We start from the raw sequence: 20,755 nt of genomic DNA, 5'->3' as shown, positions 1-20,755 counted from the left end.
CTCAATTCTATTGCTTGTTGGTCCCATTGGATGTGCACATCTGAATTGAAAAAGACTGTCCAGTTAGAGTAGACCGTTCATTGGAAACATTCTAGTTTTAGAGATTTCATGTTGTAAGTGTTCAAGTGTTTTACCTGGTGGAAAGCAGTTAATTTCAACTGGCTGACCACCTTATATACCAGTTCTCTTCACTGGTTAACAACATGGAGTGCCATGTGCAGTGCAAGTTCTGCGAAGTTGGCAATGAGTGATGTGGCAGAAATGTTGTAATATATTTCGAAATTCACAAAACACCTTACTACAAACAGTTTCGCCAGCGCCAGCCAGTCTCTGGCAACACTGTGCATTCACCGGAATGCACCCCTGGAAGCTTCCGGTTGAGCCTGTTTTGCTGGTCACTGCTGCTTGTGTCCTGATCTTTATGTGAATGAAATTAATCTGATGAAGCGCTCGCAACTCGAGCAAAGCTGTTGTAGCAAGGCTCAATAAGCGCCACGTCACTGTTTGTACCTTTAGTGCGCATGCCTGGTGGTGGCACTAGTTGTGTATATATACTCGTTCTTGTTCCGGCAATAAAGTTGTTCATTGCCTGAAGCCAACACGCACACATGGTGGCAGCGGATTCCTGTCACTATGTCGGGTCCGTCAACCCTGCTTCCCCACCCAAGCCACTGGACCCGTCGACAGACGCATGGCTTGCATGGAAGACATGGAAAAGTGAGTTCACTTTGTTCTCCACCGCTACCCAGTTGAGAAAGCAGCCTAAAGAAGTACAAGCAGCAAAGTTATTCGTAACAGTCGGCGAAGAAGGCAGGAAGGCTTACAACACCTTCAAATTCAAAGATGATGCAGACAAAAACAACGTCGAGACGTTGCTCGAAAAGTTTGAGGAATTCTACAAGCCAGTGACTAACCTGACGTTTAATGAATTCCGCTTCGAATCAAGAAACCAAAGGCCAGGGGAGTGTTTCAATGACTGGCTAACCGATCTCCGGCTTTTAGCGAAGAACTGCGAGTTCGGGGACCTAGAAGACCGTTTGCTTCGCAGCTGGATTATTCTGGGATTGAGAGATAAACGCTTGCAAGAAAAGCTTATCACCGAGAATCCGTCGTACAGCAGGACCGTCGAAATGTGTGGAGCCCAAGAAATTGGGAAGGAGCAGTTTAAAGAAATTAACGAAGGCACAGAAGCAGCAAGCGCCGCAGTTATTCAGGCAGTCAGCACCCAAAAGCATCACTGTAGTCGGTGCGGTTATAGCGCGCACGGTAACGCAAGGTGCCCGGCTACAGGAAAAACCTGCAAAAATTGCGGGGGGCGTAATAATTTCGCTCAAGCATGTAGATCGTCGGTGCGGCGACAAAACAGAGGCATGAAAAAAGAGCTGCACGAACTACAAATGGATGAAGAAAATTTTTTTCTTGGAAGCTTTGACCGTATGCGCAGTCGCAGCGGGAGATAACTGGACTGCAGCAGTTGACATCGAAGGCTGCCAATTCACGTGCAAGCGAGACACGGGTGCTAACTGCTGCGTAATTTCAAGCAAAGACTCAAAAAAGCTTAGCAATGGGCCCCTGCAAACCTGCCACGCGACCCTGACCGCCTTCTTCGGCCATAAGACCCCAGCGACAAGAAAAATTCGGCTGCGCCTACGTGCTAACAGCAAAGAGCACGAAGAAACTTTTTTTGTGGTCGAACAAAATGTGCCTGTGACTCTAAGTGGATTAGTGGCGGAACGCCTAGGATTTATTTGCCGCGTGCAAAATGTTCACGTCCAACAGTTGTACCCAGCGGCTCAACCTTTCGCAGAAGTCTTCAGTGGACTGGGACAGCTGAAAGGCGAAGAGTACGCAATGAAGTTAAAGCCCGGAGCCATTGGAATCGTCGTGCCAGCCAGGCGAGTTCCCGTGGTCCTTCAGGAAAGAGTCAAGGAAGAGCTCAAGCGTATGGAAGAACAAGGCGTGATAACTAAGGTAAAAGGTCCAACGGAATGGTCAAGTCACATGGTCACCGTCGTTAAGAAAGATAAAGTACGCATCTGCCTAGATCTCATCGAGCTCAACAAAGCACTTTTGCGGGAGAACTATCCTATGTCTACACTGGAAGACGTTGTGCCAAAGCTTGCTGGAGCCAAATTTTTTTTCGACATTAGACGCAGCTTCAGGGTTTTGGCAGATAAAGCTGATTGACTATAGCTCCAAACTTTGCACAACGAGTACACCGTACGGACGCTACCGCTTTTTCCGCATGCCCTTCGGTATTGCCTCAGCACCAGAAATATTCCAAGCAGCGATGCATCGTGTCCTAGAAGGTCTCGCAAATGTAGCGGTAGTAATGGATGACATTCTAGTCTGGGGCAAAACAAAGCAAGAACATAACTACAATTTGCAGCTCCTTCTAGCACGCTGCCGCGAACAGAATCTTCGACTAAACCTAAAGAAGTGTTTCTTTTTGCAGACAGAGGTTCGCTACCTTGGGCACGTGCTCACTGCCGAAGGCTTGCGTGTGGGCCCACAACGTGTACAGGACATTTTGGAAATGCCGACATTAAAGAACTCTAAGGAGCTACAAGTCTTTTTGGGCACAATGAACTTTGTACAGCGTTTTATTCCAAACATGTCTAAGGTCACAGCACCACGTCGTACTTTGCTGCGGAAAGACACTGCATGGGTCTGGACGGAGGTGCAGCAAGAAAGTTTTCTTAGACTGCGTGAGGCTCTGATACAAGCGCCAGTATTCCGGTATTTTGATTCCAGTAAACCGGTGACCTTATCGGTGGATGCGAGCCAGCTGGGGGTGGGCGCTGTCCTAATGCAGGATGCGCAGCCCGTCGCATTTTCGTCACGGACACTTACGGAAGCGCAGACAAGATACGCACAGATAGAGAAGGAAACACTTGCATGGATGCACTAAATTTCATGACTACATATTCAGACAGCATGCAGTGACTGTGGAAAGTGACCACCGTCCCTTAGTAGCGATATTCAGTAAGCCGTTGTATCAGTGCCCACTACGGTTACAACGCATGCGCCTTACTCTACAACGTTACCCCATCCATGCGACTTACAAACCGGGCAAAGAACTATTCCTAGCTGATGCTTTGTCAAGGTTTCCGAGCAAAGCATGCATGCCAGAAGACGAGCAGTTTCAGGTCAATGTTCTTCAATGTATTTCAACCTCTGCACGCGCGCTGCAAGACTTGCTTCAAGCCACCAATGAGGACTCAACCCTGGGCAAGCTCCGCGAATACGCAAGTACAGCATGGCCGCTTCACAAGCAAGACGTCCCCGAGCCACTTCGGACGTACTGGGAGTACCGGGACGAGATACACGAACAGGACGGCCTCGTATTCCGGAGTAACAAGGTAATCGTGCCACAATCGAAGACATCAGAAATGATGAGTACTCTTCACTCAGCGCATGTGGGAGTCGAGAAATGAAGGCTAGGACAAGGAACGTGATGTTTTGGCCAAATATGGCGGGCAACATCGAGCAGTTCTGCAAAGCTTTCAAAGTATGTCAAAAGCATAAACCTCAGAACCCTAAGATGCCACTTTTGAGTCTCGAGGTACCCTCGCTACCATGGCAAGTTGTCGGCATAGATTTGTTCTGTCTCGAAGGCCGAGAGTTCGCCGTCATTGTCGACTTCTACTCGTTCTTCTTTGAACTACGAGAGTTTCGGACGAAAACGGCGAGCTCGCTTAAAGTATGGTGTTCAGAAATTTTTTTCCGTCCATGGCTTGCCACTAAAGTTGTGCAGTGATAATGGCCCGCCTTTTAGCAGTCATGAGTTCAAGGAGTTTCTGGACACTTTGGGCATTGCTCACGTAACCTCAAGCCCCTACCACCCGCGGTCAAACGGCATGACGGAAAGAGCGGTCCAGGAGGCAAAAAAGCTTTTAAAAAAGTGCTAATTGAAAATGCCCGTGTTTCAAATGGCTTTGCTTGAGTGGCGCAATACTACACGTGATGATGTGCTCCAGTCCCCTGTGCAGAGGCTGATGGGACGCCAGACTAGAACTCTGCTACCGGTGCCTATCAGCCATTTGGAACCGAGAACCATCCCACCGAAAGTGGTACAGGGCCGCCTTCAAGAAATACGGCAACGACAGAGGACCTACTACAACCGCGGTAGCAGAACACTACCGCCTGTGAAGCCAGGCCAGCAGGTCACCGTATATGATACAAACCAGCGGACCTGGGCGCCTGCAGTCTTCATCAGAGCGTTCGGGGAAACCCGCTCGGCCATCGTTAAAACAGAAGACGGCCGGGAACTTCGGCGCACAAGAGAGCATCTCCGCTTGCTAGAACCGCAACCAAAATCAAACCAGCCAGAAGCGAGCCTTGTCCCTCCAAACGGGGCGTCCTCAACGGCCCCTACAGAACTACGGCGAAGCACAAGGCAACGATGCGAGCCCTGTCGGTACCTTCTACCTGAGAGGCGCTAACCAGGTGTTAACTGCCCCGTAAAAAGGAAAGATGTAGCAAGGCTCAATAAGTGCCACGACACTGTTTGTACCTTTAGTGCGCATGCCTGGCGGCGGCACTAGTTGTGTATATATACTCGTTCTTGTTCCGGCAATAAAGTTGTTCATTGCCTGAAGCCGACACGCACGCAGCTGTGTCAAGCCAGGATGCAGTCTTAAAGTCTGAACTCATTTTATATGCTAGTGAAAACGTTCCAATATCTGACCAATGACGATAAAAAAAAGAGACGGCATGTCCACGGGGTGAATGATGGTGAGTTGAGCGAAGCTGGGTGTGCACGCCGCTGCCGCGCTGCTTCGGCCTCCCGTTCTCGAACGCCGGGATTTAGTCCGTGCTGTCGCACAACTTCCCGGCACGCTTCTGCCTCACGAGCTCACACATCAGGGTTCCGTCTTCGCGCTCGAGCCGCCGCCACCTTGCGCGCACGCTGCTCTGCAGCCTTGTTCATTCGCTGACCTTCTGCACGCACGCGCGCGCCAGAACCACTTTCACTTTACTACTCCGTGCTCCCTAGCGAACAGCGCCGCCGCCGAACACGCAAACGCCAACATCTTCATGTGACGTCATTCCAATTTTCTCGTGCACCCGCAATTCAAAGTTCCGTCTTCGAACGCGAGCAGCCGCCTTGCGCGTATCACACTCTTTATCACCAAACCGTGAATCATCCGCTGGCCGCGTCCATCTGTCTGTCTGTCTGTTTGTCTGCCTGTCTGTTTGTCTGCCTGTCTGGTGCACGGACGGATGAATGGAAGCAAAAACGGACGCATGCACAGACGGATAGATGGACAGACGCGTGGACGGATGCACAAATGGTCAGGCGGATGAACGGATGGACGCACACAGGGACGGACGGACAGAAGGACGCACGGATGAACGAATGGATGCAGGATGGACGTACAGATGTACGAAAGCAAGAACGAACTGGCGGAAGGAAGCACGGGCGGACTGACGGATGCTCGCCCCACTCGTCATCATTCACTCTATGAATATGCTGCGATTTTTATTATTTATCATACTACAAGTAACGTCCTCTAGTATTGTATCATTTGCTTTTTTCAGTGTATATGCATTTCTTTATATGTAACAAGCACGGCCCTCTACGACCGGTTCAAGAATTAACAACAGGTGGCTACATACAATTACGATGGAACGCTTAGTGCACGGCTTAAGAAGCTTCGCTCCATAAAAGTGCCTGCATTGCAGCGATTACGCGAGAAAAATAGATTCCCACAAAGACCATGCAAGTTTGATCTGCCCACTTCATTAAAGGCACTGTGAAGCTCAGCGCTGGCTAATGGTACAGAGGCGATACTCAAACCTTAACTAGTTGATGGCCCCTAGTTACTAAGAATACACCGAACGCTGTGGGCTTCCACCCATGGCAGACGTGTGTGTACTGGCGCCTCAAATGGGTAGCACAACGTGAAATTTAACACTGAAAATCTATCGCAAAGGTGTTTAAGCGACATCATTGGTGTGTACTGTTAGAAACAACGTAGGACACTAAGTAGCCGCGCTCAACATGAATTGCCGCGCATTGTACGTCACGGTGTCCACGTTTTATTGTCATTGCATTTGATTTTTTTCGAAAGTGATGCTAGTGAGTGGGTTCTCATCTATGCGAGCAAATGACTCATCACCTGTCTTTCTGCCTCTAATGAACATTGTCGCGTTTTAACTTATTCAACTTTTGGTGCGTAGAAAGTTTCATTCATGAATAGTTTACTTGTTAGTAAGCCATAATGATTTGCGTGACCCAGCTGCAGGTGCTGTCATCACATAATCAGTACATTTTTAATTTTTTTCGGATCACAATTCGGATCGCAAGTGATTACAATCGCCGCTGTTCTGTATAAAAAGTACGCGGTGTGTCACAAGAGCAGAAATATGTTTTTTATTCTGAGATTCTATGCTTAGACGAAAACACAAATATGTTCGTGGTTCAACAGTGGGTAGGCTTTCAGTTCCAGTCGAATAGCTGAATTGTACAACTATGTCAATATGGATCACTATGAATCGGGCAACTCTTTTCCTGCTTATTGACGATTTAGGTGCTTTTCGAAGACGTGCACAGGGAAAAACAGGTGTGGGCTGTCAATTACCTGTCTGCATCTACAAAATGCATATCCACTTCATGGACATGTAAAACCCACTGGGCCAAATTAGCTTGCTGACAAACCTGCCCTGTAGTTGGTGTATTGTCTGTCGGCATCTGTTACAGGCAGCACGCCACTGGGGGCCGCATTCATTGGCCTGCCTCGACGGGTAATTCACGCGGCGACCTCCGGGCATGCGAGCCGTGTTACCTGTTGCAGTGGCCGTGCCAGTACCTCCCGTGCGCTATGTTGAGCCCCTTCGTGTACCTTTTAGACGTTGCGTTAAACACACCCTAAATAATGCGCCAGAAATAGAGCAACAAACTCAAGTAGATTATAAAAAAACCGGCACCATTGAAAGAGCATTACCGGAAGTGGCACAGAAAGTCTTCTGGGGTAGGCCGTTTGGCACGAGCCAGTCTGTTCACAAACACCAAAATCGTCCGTAGTACTATATCTGCTAAAACATTTCTCACCACTTCATATATTTCTGACGTGAGCAGCCGCCATAGTTTATTCATACGAGAATACAGTAAGAAAGGGCTGAACAAGCAAGCATTGGTTTAGTACTAACAACCCTTCCAAAAATGTTACACTTGAATCAGTGAAGTAAGGTCAAAATAAACTTCAAAAATAGTTTCTCGTTATAAAATTTTGTATTCGTTTGGCAAAAGCAATCGTCGTGTAATTTATATTTTCATGAAAGTGCTTACACTGACAGTGCCTGGACTGCAAATTCTCACAGCACTGTTATTGCGACTGGACCGCACATCTTTGCCACAGCCAGCCACAGCCGACACAGCTCACAAGCTTTACCAGTGTGTTCTATATCCAGTGTCTTTGCAGTAAAATCATGTTGGCAGGATCCGTATTCAGCCCTATTTCTTTTTATTGAAGGCAATTATTTTACTTTTGAACTACCTTAACCATTGTATTATTAACACTTTTTGCACATTTTGTTTGTTACCCTAGCCAGTGTTGGCCCATGACTGCAACGGACATGGTGCACGGGGGCATCAAGCTTGACGTATGGGACTTACTGTACAAGGTAAATCTTGTTAAGAAGCTAACATTTCCATGCTTCGTGCAGAGGTCACCACACTCCTCTGGAACACTCGAATGACACACTCCGAATTTCACTGTCGATGTTGTTATGCATGACCACTAAGGACGCTCACATGTGGGCTATCTGAATTACTCATGCTGGAAAGTTCCAAAGCGTGCAGTTGCAGCGTTTTAGACTAGTGTGTTAACCTCTCTACTACAGCCATGCAGCTCATTTTTCTGTCTGTAATATCATATTTTTCTTTCACGCAGCCTGTCTGCATGATTGCTGATGCAGTGCAGAACAAAGAAAAAACTTTGAAGAAAAAACCTCCTTTCCAGAAGCTGCAGCAGAATGGGCAGCACTTTGTCTACCAATACGCTTATTAGCAGAAATAGGGAGATTGTACTACAAAGCTCGTTGTGTATGAAACATTTTCATCCAACTATTGTTTTTAAATAAACAATCTTTTTGTTGAGCACTTGTTCTGAGTATTTGGATGACCATTTGTGCTCAGCCGGTAAACCAGTTGGGAACCAGGTTATTGAAACTGGCTGACCAGTTGAGCACCTGGAACATTTAATTGATTGACCACATATATTCATTTGCTTAACCAATCGAACACCATGTAACCTTGACTGGCCGTCTAGTCGAACAGCAGCTCTATTCAACTGGCAAACCATTTGGACACCATCTAGCTTCCTTTGTATTACTGCACTTATTCGGATTGCTTAACGAATAAACACTGCTTAATTCGAACAGGTTGACCATTTACGATTAACTGGATTACCAGTTGCATACCAGTTCACTTGAACTGGTTAGCCTTGTCAGCCCCAGTTAGCTTCAATTGGATGACCAATTGGACCCAAGCCTACACAAACTGGTCAACCAATTAGCTACCAGTTGTGTCTAAATCCTTATAATCTATTGAATATGAACTGGTTTACCAATTGCTTTTAATTGGTACATTTTCAACTGCTGGCGAAATTGCAATAGGTTGAACACCAATTGATGCCAATTGGTATTTTCCCAATTGAACCACTTGAATTTTTTTACTACGCAGCTTGTGCTTAGAACAGTAAGAACATCAATACTGATTGCAATAACAAGATGGACATGTGACTGCGACAAGTTAAGCCTTCCTACCACATATGCGTATATTTGACAGTGCCGATCCTCGAACCTGGTAGCGTAGATGAAATCAGTGGAAGCTATTCTATTCCAGTGCGTATGTTGTCTTATGCTGAGAAACTGTACACACACCGCATTGTCCTATGCGCAACGGCTAGAGTCCTCGCACAGCATACGCTCTAGAGACAAGTGTTTATTGAAGTCGATAAGGGTGGAGATTTTGGCTTGTTCGTATGGCAGCACGGTAATATATGCAAGCGCAGACAAAGAACTTGGACAAGAGAAGGCACATTCAAGATTACACAGCCCTAACTTTCAACAACTGTGTTGAACCTGTGTTCAAATTAAGCACTGTCTTGTCTCGAATGTGCCTTCTCTTGTCCATGTCCTATTATCTGTGCTACCACATATTATCACAAGTGTTTAAGTTCCATCGTTCAAAAAGTTCAATACCAAAGCAGAGTCCTTCGACATTTAAGGGGTGTGGCCATAGCTAACAAAGCACAGTCTCGATGTATAAAATGATGCACCAATCACATTTACCCTGGTAGTCAATGCTGATGACGAGAGTGAGCGGATCTCCAATCTTGACATTCTCGGCTATGACTTCTTCCTCGGAGTCACCCACAAAGATCTTCATGCTGCATCCCGGCATGGGCGCCGTGGCCACTAAAGGCGTCGTTCCCAGCATGCTGCCGTAAAAAAATAAAGAACTTTAGTCATGGCTGGGCAGGTCTGCCCGGCCACAAAAAATTCTCCTTGAACGAATTGTATCGAATGAGGGAGGGAGATTTATGAAAGAATTGATTTGGGCGCAAACGAACAAGAATAGATGCGGATATACGAGCGCTCAAATATATTCCAGAATGAAGTAGCTAATCCAACAAAGCATTTTATTAAGGACTTATGAAGGTTCAATTTTGGAAATGTTTCTCTTACTACGCCAGCTTCATGAATTAACAGCCCCATAAGAGTACAAAGGGAGAATAACAACATTTAGTGAAACCAATGAAAGCCTTGAATACGAGTGCTACTGTCTGCTGATACTAGTAGCGTGTTTACATGTATCAAGTGTTTGGATACATTACAGCATGAAAGAACAAACATTTGGCAAGTATTGTTCGGAAAACAGCAGCTGTGTCGGGGCTCCTCATGGCTAGCCACCTGAAAATTTAGGCAACTTGCTTCGTGGAAAGTAAACCATGTGTGTTAAACTACCACCAACTAGCGGAAAAGTGCATATTAGAGACACCAGGATATGTATTAATGATAGCTTTAGGATAATGTAACAGAGAAAACGGACAAACATCTTGTAATTCCTTGGGACGCATGTCTCAGTGCGAGAATCGCCACATAATTGGATAGAATTTCGTTACATTTACTCGTCAAATAATCGAGGCAGCTGTGGTCGACCGCTCGTATCTGTAATGCATATGCGTGGCATCAAGAGGACTGATCCAGAAAAAGGTACATTTTAACAGAGCACGAGTGGATAAGGGGTAGTGGCATAATTTTGATTTCAGCTTATTCATCCTGTGCTTCTATGCATTTTAAATGCGAATCATTTCTTAGTGAACTTCGGCAACTTTGAGCGCATCCGTCCGTCCGTCCGTCCGTCCGTCCGTCCGTCCATCCATCCATCCACCCATCCATCCATCCATCCATCCATCCATCCATCCATCCATCCATCCATCCATCCATCCATCCCCATCCATCCATCCATCCATCCATCCATCCATCCATCCATCCATCCATCCATCCATCCATCCATCCATCTATCTATCTATCTATCTATCTATCTATCTATCTATCTATCTATCTATCTTACGTCGGGGTGCTCTCAAAGTCCTCCCCTAACTTGGTGTAAAATAAAATTAGCATGGGAGGGTAAGATGGTTTGAGAAATATTTATTTATTTATTTATTTATTATACCTGAAAAACCCCAGGGAGGGGTGTTACATGAGGGGTTGGACGTGGTGGTCGAGACGCCCGCTAGACAGTGGCACATACGCACGGGCGGATATGTGCCGCTGGTATGCAGGTATGTGCCACATGAGATTGGCACTATCTACGAAGGAATGACGAGAACACACATGAGAAATTTTAATGCGTGAGCATTGAGCTGTAGCGCCTCAATGCGCCGCTCGTCAAGGAAGAAGAAGTTGGCATTTGGGCCGCGCGGCGGGTGCAGCACGATAATAAAAAAAATCAGATAAAGAACACACAGCCCCGATCATCCCGCATGGATCCCGCCGGCTTTGCCACCAATCCTACCGGTCCTGACGCCCAAGGAGACGCCAGACCTTGCGGTGCTGCAGTCGCTGCGATTCAACATGTCAACCTGCCACCATTTTGGCCCAACAGCCCCAGCACATGGTTTCTGCAGGTCGAGGCGCACTTCCGTCTACGGCAAATCACCAGCCAACAGACCAGGCACTGGCATCTGGTATCCTGCTTACCTCCGGACGTAGCCGACGACTTAGCTGATAATTTAGCTACGCCGCACTCGAGCCATCCCTACGACACGTTGAAGGCAGCTATCATTTCCCGCAAGTCTTTGTCCGAACACAGCAGACTCCTACAGCTCATCACGACTACAGAGCTCGGTGACCGTCCCCAATCACAGCTCCTGCGACGCATGTGCCAGCTCCTTCGTGACCCCTCCGCCCCTCAAGAGGTGAGGCTGTTACGTGAGTTGTTCCTCCAGCGCTTACCGCAGAACATGGTCCCGGTCCTCGTAGCTGCAGGAGATGTCCCAGTAGACACACTCGCTGAAATGGCTGACCGAGTGGCGGACTTCTCGCGGGCACATAGCCTCAACGCCGTTACCACACTGCCACCGGCCACCGCTGCAGACCCGGCGCTCGCGAGCATCGAGAACCGTTTGGACGCCCTTGTCAGGCGCCTCGATGACTTTGTACCTGCGCATCGTCGACCGTCATCCACGTTCCAGATACACAGTCGCTCCTCGACGCCCCCACGTTCTCCGGAACTTCGGCCACCCGACGCGCCGCGGGACGTTTCATCCTCAACCGTGTGCTGGTACCACCGCCGATTCGGTGCCTCTGCTCGCAAGTGCACTCGCCCGTGCTCCTGATCGGGAAATGCGATGACCGGCCACTAACGGCGGCAAGTAGTACTGGTCGAAATACATGCCGCCTTTTCTATGTTTCTGATAAGATCGCTGGCGCTTGCTTCCTAATCGACACAGGAGCCCAGGTTAGCGTCATCCCGGCCTCGTGTTCAGATCGCCGTCGCAACGAACAGACCTGCCCACTCCAAGCGATCAACAATTCCGCCATTCGCTCATACGGCCAACACTTGACCTTGGACTACACCGTACGTTCCGCTGGATTTTCATCCTCGCTGACATCTCGCAAGCTGTTCTTGGAGATGACTTCCTCAGTTTTTTCAACCTTGCTGTGGACGTGCATGTTCATCGCCTCATTGATCTCAACACACACCTCTCCATCAACGGTGTACTCTGTACTTCCTCGCCAACGGGACTGCGAGCTCTCACACCTGCTTCGCCGTAGGCAAAAATACTCGACGACTTTCCCAGCATCACGAAGCCGCACACCAGAGAGTCACCAGTGAAGCATTCCATCACTCACCACATTGTGACCACTGGACCTCCCGTATTTACACGACCCCGTCGACTATCTGGAGAACGCCTCGCCATCGCCCGCCGTGAGTTTGAGCACATGCTTGAACTCGGCATTGTGCGGGATTCCTCTAGCAACTGGGCGTCGCCACTCCACATGGTGCCGAAGAAAGATCCTGGCGACTGGAGACCATGTGGGGATTACCACGCTCTCAATGCCCACACCTTACCAGACCGCTATCCACTTCTTCACATATAGGATTTCACATCGAATTTGGCTGGGTGCACAATCTTCTCTAAGATTGACTTGGTGAAGGCTTACCATCAGATTCCTGTAGAACCCGCCGACATTCCGAAGACGGCCATCACCACCCCATTCGGTCTGTTTGAATATGTGAGGATGCCTTTTGGATTGCGCAACTCTGCACAGACCTTTCAGCGCACTATCGACGAGGTCACGCGAGGTCTAGATTTCGTATTTGCCTACCTTGATGACCTCCTTGTAGCAAGCTCATCCAGCTCTGAGCATGAAGCCCACCTGCACACCCTGTTCCACCGCCTGGATGATTACGACCTCGTAATTAATCCCAATAAGTGCCTCTTCAGTTCGCTACAATAGAGTTCCTAGGCCATCTTGTCACTCCAAAGGGTATCCAACCACTCGCCAGCAAAGTGAAGGCAATACCCGACATCGGTAGCGTCGTCCCAACGAATGCATTCGTCGGGACCACGATATGTGGGGTTTCACGTTCCGAAACCACCATATGATTATGAGAGACGCCGTAGTGGAGGACTCCGGAAAATTCGACCACCTGGTGTTCCTTAACGTGCAACCAAATCTGAGCACACGAGCTTGCAACATTTTCGCCTCCATCGAAAATGCAGCCGCCACAGTGGGGATTCGATCCCGCGACCTGCGGATCAGCAGACGAATACCTCAGCCACTAGACCACCATGGCGGGGCGCATAGAATAAATTCCAGTGTTTCCAGAGCAGCCCAATTCCTGTCGCGTCGGGCGCGTCGGAAGAAGCACGCCAGCCTGTGAATAGGATCCCTGCAGCGCGCGAAATGCCATCGGCCTACTGCTCTGCGGAAAACCGCTACCACTTCATGCCTGCTGCTGGTAGTGGCGATGGTAGCACTCCGTCGATTTTGTCGCTACCGCGTCGTTCGTCGAAGCATGCCACTCTGGCGCTACTTGATGAGGGTTCTAGTTTAGCACTCGCATGCGAGCCAAACTTCATTCCTCCAACTCACTCGATTTGTCAAGCGATGACGTATCGAAGCCGACCAACTAAGGCCACACGTGAACTACAATGCGTGAATTCTCGAACACGTGTGAACGTGCCATTTCATTTCCGAAAACTTAGCTTGGCTCAACCTTGCTTAAGTCGAAAAGTGCGCGGCCAAAATACTTGCATAGGAAGACCAAAAAAGAGCTGTAACTCTTGTAACATAATTTAGCACGCTAGAAAGCAGTGGTCGCGGGACCGCAGGCTTGACAAACACAACATTACGTTTTTTCTCACTTGCGGCGTTACACTGCGGCATAATTGTTATGGTGACCACGCCTACTTACTGTTTGCAGGTTGTCTCCTTAAGACTGCATCATCGCCGCAACTATAAAAGTTCTGAATTTAAATGCTCTACGGTGTTTTCTGCGTTACCATTTCGTTAATACAAACTCTGACCGGTAAGCTTTTCGTTGCACTCAAGACAACGGGTATCATAAATATTGGTTGTGGTTTCCTTTAAAGTATGCCACCACGGTGTAGGAAGGCGTGCATGCCACCTATTACACAGAATGCGGCCGTATGCGAACGCTTCTCTGACACAAGCTGTTTTGAATTGAGCATGCACTTTGAGGACAGTATATGGCTATTGCGTTCAACTCTTGAAGGCGCAGCTTAAGGTCCCCCCCCCCCCCCCAACCCCATTTTTTCATCTCGTTTTCATATAGCCAGCATAGCAAAGTGCGAATGAGCCTTCGAAGAAGCTAACCATCTTCAGAACAATATCAGGAGTTGCACGTCAACTCACTTTAAAAGATTGAGCACGTTTCTTTTAATGAATACGAACTGTATCTCGTCACTCAAGTGCTTCAGAAATCCGTATGATGACACCTACTTCAGATAGTAAAAATGAAATGCCTCCCGTAATCTTGCGGCCTGCATCAAAAAGGTAATTCGTAGCACACTCTTGCCAATTAGTTTTTGAAGTTTTCCGTCCCCAAACCATCATCACTATGACCCACTATTGGTGGGCTCCTGACATTTCGACCACTTTGGAATCTTTCACGTGGCACGAAACCTAAGCGCATGGGTTTTTATTAATTTGGCTCCATTTAAATGCGGCCTCCGCATTTCAATGTGGTCGAGCACTGTAAGCTTCACGGTGGGTCAGGCTAGCAGGCACAGAAACAGAACCAGGCGACACAAACACCGAGTAAGAATTGCCAGTGCACCGAGAAAAAGCTTGGGACAAAACTCGGCTACGGCAGCGCAGGTATGGCAGATCTACCCGCCAATTGGGTGAACTTGAGGGACTACGCTAGAACTTAGCTTTTCATTCCGTCTTTGTGCAAGTTACTCCATTCACGTGACGCCCCCTTCTCAATCAGCATGGCATACTTTACCAGGGGTAGCCGCTTAGGATGTGAAAGCGGGTTCGCTAACTGGTCATGTGTGCAGAGAGCAACAGCACCCGTAGGCTTAATGACATGCTTTGGCCGCAAATAACACCAACACAAAGTAAAGTAACACACAACGACAGGCACAAGCGCCTTGTCGTTGTGTGTTCCTTTACTTTGTGTTTGTGTTATTTTCGGCCAAAGCATCTCATTGGGCAAGTACCAACTAAGTCAACAATCAGTATTGTTAGCCGTAGGCTTACCTGACGTTGAAAAAGTTGGTGATGGTTTTTTCTTTAGTCTGGTACCGACATCGAATATGAAATCCACGGCCTTGGTTCGTCACTAGCTTTCGGTGAGGTTGCACCACCACGGTGTTGAAGTACTCCACTCCTTCATCCTGCATGTAGAATAAACGTGCTTGTAGAATACGGAAGTCGTTCTATGCGCGTCAGCTGTCACTAAAAGACAGTGAAAAACTTCTTAATTTCAAATCACTTATAAAAAAGTTTTGACATCTGCACACCAGTAGTGCGAAGATAAGGAAGCGTTGGAGCTGGTGACGTCGCACTCTTCTTCACCGCCACTTTATTTACCAACCCCTTGCTGTACTACACAATGAAAGCCTGTTACACTGACGTGAAACATAAAGAGGTACACGGGACCGCTTCTTCTTGTAGGAAGACATCAATAGCAGCAAGGGGGCATTGCTACAGACAATGGCCAGTATGGAGAGCCATGGCCAGTATGAAGAAACGCGAAGGTGTTGAACGAGCGCTCACGCACTTGTCTAGTACATGCGTGCCTGGTATTTATTGTAACGTCTTTAAAACATTTTCGAAATCTCGCACAAAATGGGTTACTCAGTGAAATGTCCCCTTTTTATTAAAGGGACCCTGAAAGCGTCTTTGAACGTTTGTTGGCATTTAGGCTTGAGCATCATCGAATTACACACTGCGCAAATAGCACAAATTTAACGACACACCGTGTGCTGAAACTGCTACGGACAATTGTATCTACAACCTGATTTCCCCCTGTTTTGTCTCCTCAGCTCATGAAAAAAGCTGGCATCCCTGGCAATCATACGGCTCTCAGGAGTGCCCACTTGTGTTTGAGCTTCGTCCAGTCATCACTTTCGAGACAGCGCGCCGACAGGTTGCGCCGAATCTCGAACGTACAGTGTCCCCAGCAGCACAATTTTTTTCTACCAAAAATAACGAAGGTTGACTTGTGCTCTGACAGGGGACGCTACATTGTCAGTTGATCGCATTTGACCCTTCAGATTGGCGACAACAAGCAAAAGCACGCGACAAAACAAATTCCAGAACGGCCACCGATCACCATGAACTCACGCAAGATGGTTCTTCTGGAGTAAATATACAGCTTCAGCTACAATCACCGTAGACACGGAGCAAGAAGATTAGAGGAGGCGAAACTGTGCTCACTCGGGCGTCCTAAAAACATCATGAAATCTGGCACAGCACGGACGTGCCCTTTGTCGGTAAACTCCACTCGCAAAAAAAAAAAAAACGCACGCGCCACCCTCACCGCACTTTCGTTCAAGACCACTTCACGCTGAATTGCCGTTCACACCCAAGTGGTTGTGCGAACTCGCCAGCTCCAAGTTTTATCGCGAAAGCGTTCAAGATCACGTTTCGCAGAAATGCCGGCATCGGGGCCATTGATTCTGATTGAAGATTGACGTTGTTCGCAAGCGCAATATCAAGATGTAAATTGAATGAGCAGGTATGATTAGTTCAAGCCACGAATGAATTAGACACTAAGGAAGCTATTAAGTGAACGTTCATTGTTGAAATAGTGGTTCATAAACCTTGTAATGTTACTGTTGTGCCATGAAAGGGCTTATTTTGAAATAAACTGACATTTTAGTGGCCCGCATCGGGTTGGCACGCTTCAAATTACCTGCCTGAATAGGCGTACCGACAGACGTAACTGTTGCCGTGCACAACGTTCAGATTGGCACGGTGGCAGTTCAGACTGGCACGTTGGATGGACGCGTTTTTTGAGCGCTCTAGATTGAGTGCGCAGATAAGTGGTTTAGCATGTTTTTAGGTTGCCTTCGTAATTAAAAAAAGCAGCAGTTAAAATTTTTGTAGCCGCTATCACATTGTATGGCTTTTTCGGGGGTCACCAGGTATTTACTAGTTTGTGCGTGTATGTGTGTTTTTTTCTTGCCCCTTCCGATGGGCAAGGTGCATGTGCATTGAACACGCAAATTTTGGTATTAGAGTTTAGACTTTCTCTTTTTCGTAGGGCAGGAATTGTGTTTCGTAATTATCGATTGAGACAATTCTTTAAAAATCTTGGTGTCAGAAAGATATGGTTAAAGAGGCTGTAAAGTGTTCAGGATGCGGGGCTGGTTTGAAAATGGACCCAAGTGTAGAAGCGAATTGAGAGGAGGCTGACGCCAAGTGTAGGCAAAGTTAAATCAAGAAAAAATGGAGAAAATGATGATTGCCCAGAGTGAACTGCTGATGAGAATCACCGAGCTTGAGACTGCGTTGGCAACAGAGTAAGAGAAACCGAGGGCTATGGGAGAAAGGCTGAAGCCCACCGAGGAAGCACTAGAGAAGGTAAAGAAAGGAGTGGCCGACGGAGAGAAGAGTAAACCACCGGCAACCAGAACGGCGGAAAAGAAAGAGCAAGCAAGTTTGAAAAAAAAACTGCTTCAGCTGGTTCAATGGTCCCAAAGCCCAACTTCTCCGAAGTAATGGTAGGGCTGGGAGGGAACGAAGCAGCTGGCGTCACAAGTGCAAGTAACCCCCAGGTGCAGCACGCTCCCGCTGAAAAGTCACAGTATGTGATAATCGCCGGGGACTCAAATTTCAATCGATGCGCAGAAGCAATTAAAGAGAGGGTGAGAGGTGACAAGAGGGTTGCAGTAGGGACGTTCCCAGGACGCAAGCTGGAAGCAGTCATGAGGCAAGCGAGCGCAAAACTCAAAACTACGCCTGATAGACGAAACCTCGTGATAATTTCAGATGGTTTAATCGATGTCTTAAATGAAGATACCGCAGGACTAGCGACCACACTGGCGAAAGCGGTCGATTACATGCGCGCCACTTCTCCTCAGGTACAGGTAGGGATATGCACAATACCGGAGGTGCCTGTGCGGGACGGCAACCTGCAAAGAGTGGCTGTCAACGCAAACGAAAAGATATGGCGGATGAGTCGAGAGAAATGTTTAGAGGTGGTGGAAATAAACAGAGAGGTGCAGAGGTGGGATGGAATTCAACGAGACAGAATTCACTTCGTTGGGCGGGAAGGTCACGAGGTGGGTTGGCGACTTGCAAGAGGCGCAGTAGCTTTTTTGGGGGGTACGCGGGCCCTTCGGGATGCAGGATAGCTAGTAACGAGGAAAACAATCAGCAGACTGTTTGACAGGTGGTATGGACAGAAACGATTCGACAGTGGCACCAGTATCTAAGATAGGTAGAGTCCGGGGCCGAAACAGACGTAGCCACGAGGGCCGAGCCAATTCAGACAAAGGGTATATTTACATGCAGGGTGGCAGGAACAGGCTGAAGTGGGAAAAAATATAACAGCTAAGGGAGGACAGGCCGATAGTATACGGTTTGGTAGAAACACATCTTAGGGACATGGAACAACCTCCTGACAATCCGGACTACGCGTGAGAATATTGTAATAGAACAGAACGCCGCAGAAAGGGGGGTGGTGTTGGGGCATTCATTCCTAAAAGTACAGTCTGGCAAAAGGTCAGGCAAGAGTACAAGGAACATTTATGGGTAAAAGAGAATGTGGAAGGGCAAATACCACTCCTTGGTTTGGTGTACTTGTGGACGGGAGCGAAGGCCAGAGAGGAAAACCAGGCAATGGTAGAGTGCATATCAAAGGACATTGAGGAATTAGAAGGAGAGTGCGAGATAATTATACTAGGAGATATGAATGTGCACATAGAAGACATAGATGGGCATACTAACCCAACTGGCAAAATGATAATTGATATGTGTAAAAGGCATGATATGATCATTTGTAACAGTACTGAGAAGTGTGAAGGGCAAATAACATGGGAGGTAGGAAGGCTGTAGTCGAGAATAGATTACGCACTGATGTCACATAGGTTGTATGTAAAGCTCAGGAGAACGCACTTAGATGAAGGTGGCTCCAGAAGTCTGAGTATTGATCACAAACGTATCAAGCTAAGTTTTGGAATAGCAGTAAAAGTTGGAAGGAGACAAGATGAGAAACTTTAGGAAAAGTTTTATTCAGAAAGGCAAATAAAAGCAGCTACTAAACAAACTGAGAAAGTAACCACGGAAGACAACAAAACTGTGCGGACATACACGAATCTAATTAGACTGTTTGAGCTAGAGCTTGCTAAGGCACGTGACAAGTCATCCCTGAAAAGAAGACACACACCCAAGAAATGGTGGGTTGAGGAAGTTAAGAGAGCTATAGCAAAACGTCAGGAAGCCTCTAAAGAACACAGACATGCTGAGCAGCGGGCTGAACCAACAGATGATGTTGAAAGAAAACGGGAAATGCTTCTAAATTATAGAAAGCACGCGTCCCATCTGATCAATGAAAAGATTTGAAGAAAGGGAGCTCAGTGGCTGGCAGATGCACATAAAAAAGAGAGAAACGCAGCTGCAAAATTTTAGAACAACCTAAACTCTCTTAGAAATGAGACGAGCCTAAAGCAGAGGTTTATAACTACAGTTGAAGGTGCTAGGCTAGAAGGGGACAAAGCTATTGAATATATAAGAACAAATGTGACAAAAAAATTTCAACAAAGAAGTGCCTTATGCACCACAACAGACAAGGATGAATCAAGTGGCGCAATGGCTCAATTTTCACATCAATTGTGGGAAAAAAGGGCTGAGAAGAGTGTTCCTAGAAGTACACCAACATGCCCAGATGGCATTCCAATTATGCTTAATAACACATTGGGTCCAAAGTCTAAGGAGACTTTCGGAGAGGCAGTGAGCAAAATAATAATTGATGGTAAAGTCCCCGAACGATGGAAACTTAGCAGGATGAGCGTGATCTATAAAGGGGGACAAAGCTGACATAAACAACTACCGTCCTATAACAGTGACATCAGTGGTCTACAGGCAGGCGATGCAGCTTTTAAAGGAAAGACTGCAGGCATGAATAGAGGATGAGGGCGTGCTGGGAGAACTAAAGAATGGGTTTCGGAAACACAAGAGGCTGGAAGACAATCCGTTCTCACTGACGCAGTGCATCGAAATAGCAGAAAAGAAACACAGGCCCCTGTGGCTAGCATTTTTTGATATCAAGGGAGCGTACGATAACGTGGTTGAAGAGGACTTGTGAGGAATCCTGGACACATTAGGTGTGGCAGATGGAGTCGCTAATCTTTTAAAGGATATCTATAAAGGTAACAAGGTAGTTATACAGTTCTAGAAACAGGTATCCAAGCCTGCAGAGGTAAAACGGGGCTTAGGCAGGGGTGTCCTCTGTCACCCATGTTATTCACGACGTACCTACAAGGATTAGAGGCCAAACTAGAGGGAAGTGGGTTTGGTTTCAACCTCAGTTTCGTCAAACAAGGAAAACTCATTGAACAGGCACTATTAGCATTGATGTACGCAGATGATATAGTGTTAATGGCCGTCAACAAGGCAGATTTGCAGAGATTGATGGGTATCTGCGGTAATGAGGGATATAGGTTAGATTTCAGATTCAGTAAGAAAAAATCAGCAGTCATAATTTTTAATGATAATGAAGCTAGTGAGCTCAGAAATGAGGAGGTCATGC

The 20,755-nt window shown here is 47.3% G+C and overlaps 1 protein-coding gene across 2 annotated transcripts in view; it reads right to left on the bottom strand.

The window, feature by feature from the left end:
- The window catches only part of pio (zona pellucida domain-containing protein piopio), a 200,088-nt gene that overhangs the window by 18,422 nt on the left and 160,911 nt on the right, over window positions 1–20,755 (bottom strand). For both annotated transcript variants that reach the window (XM_037423643.2, XM_075893947.1), the window contains 2 exons: window positions 15,256–15,392; window positions 9,301–9,449 (listed from right to left, as the gene is read on the bottom strand). In XM_037423643.2, coding sequence (XP_037279540.1) covers window positions 9,301–9,449; window positions 15,256–15,392 — 286 coding nt within the window. The remainder of the gene's footprint in view (window positions 1–9,300; window positions 9,450–15,255; window positions 15,393–20,755) is intronic.

The sequence above is a fragment of the Rhipicephalus microplus genome, chromosome 4 (genome assembly GCF_043290135.1).
Source record: "Rhipicephalus microplus isolate Deutch F79 chromosome 4, USDA_Rmic, whole genome shotgun sequence".
Classification (NCBI taxonomy): domain Eukaryota; kingdom Metazoa; phylum Arthropoda; class Arachnida; order Ixodida; family Ixodidae; genus Rhipicephalus; species Rhipicephalus microplus.
Note: the sequence above shows the minus strand (reverse complement) of the source record. Positions and strands in the feature narration are given on the sequence as shown.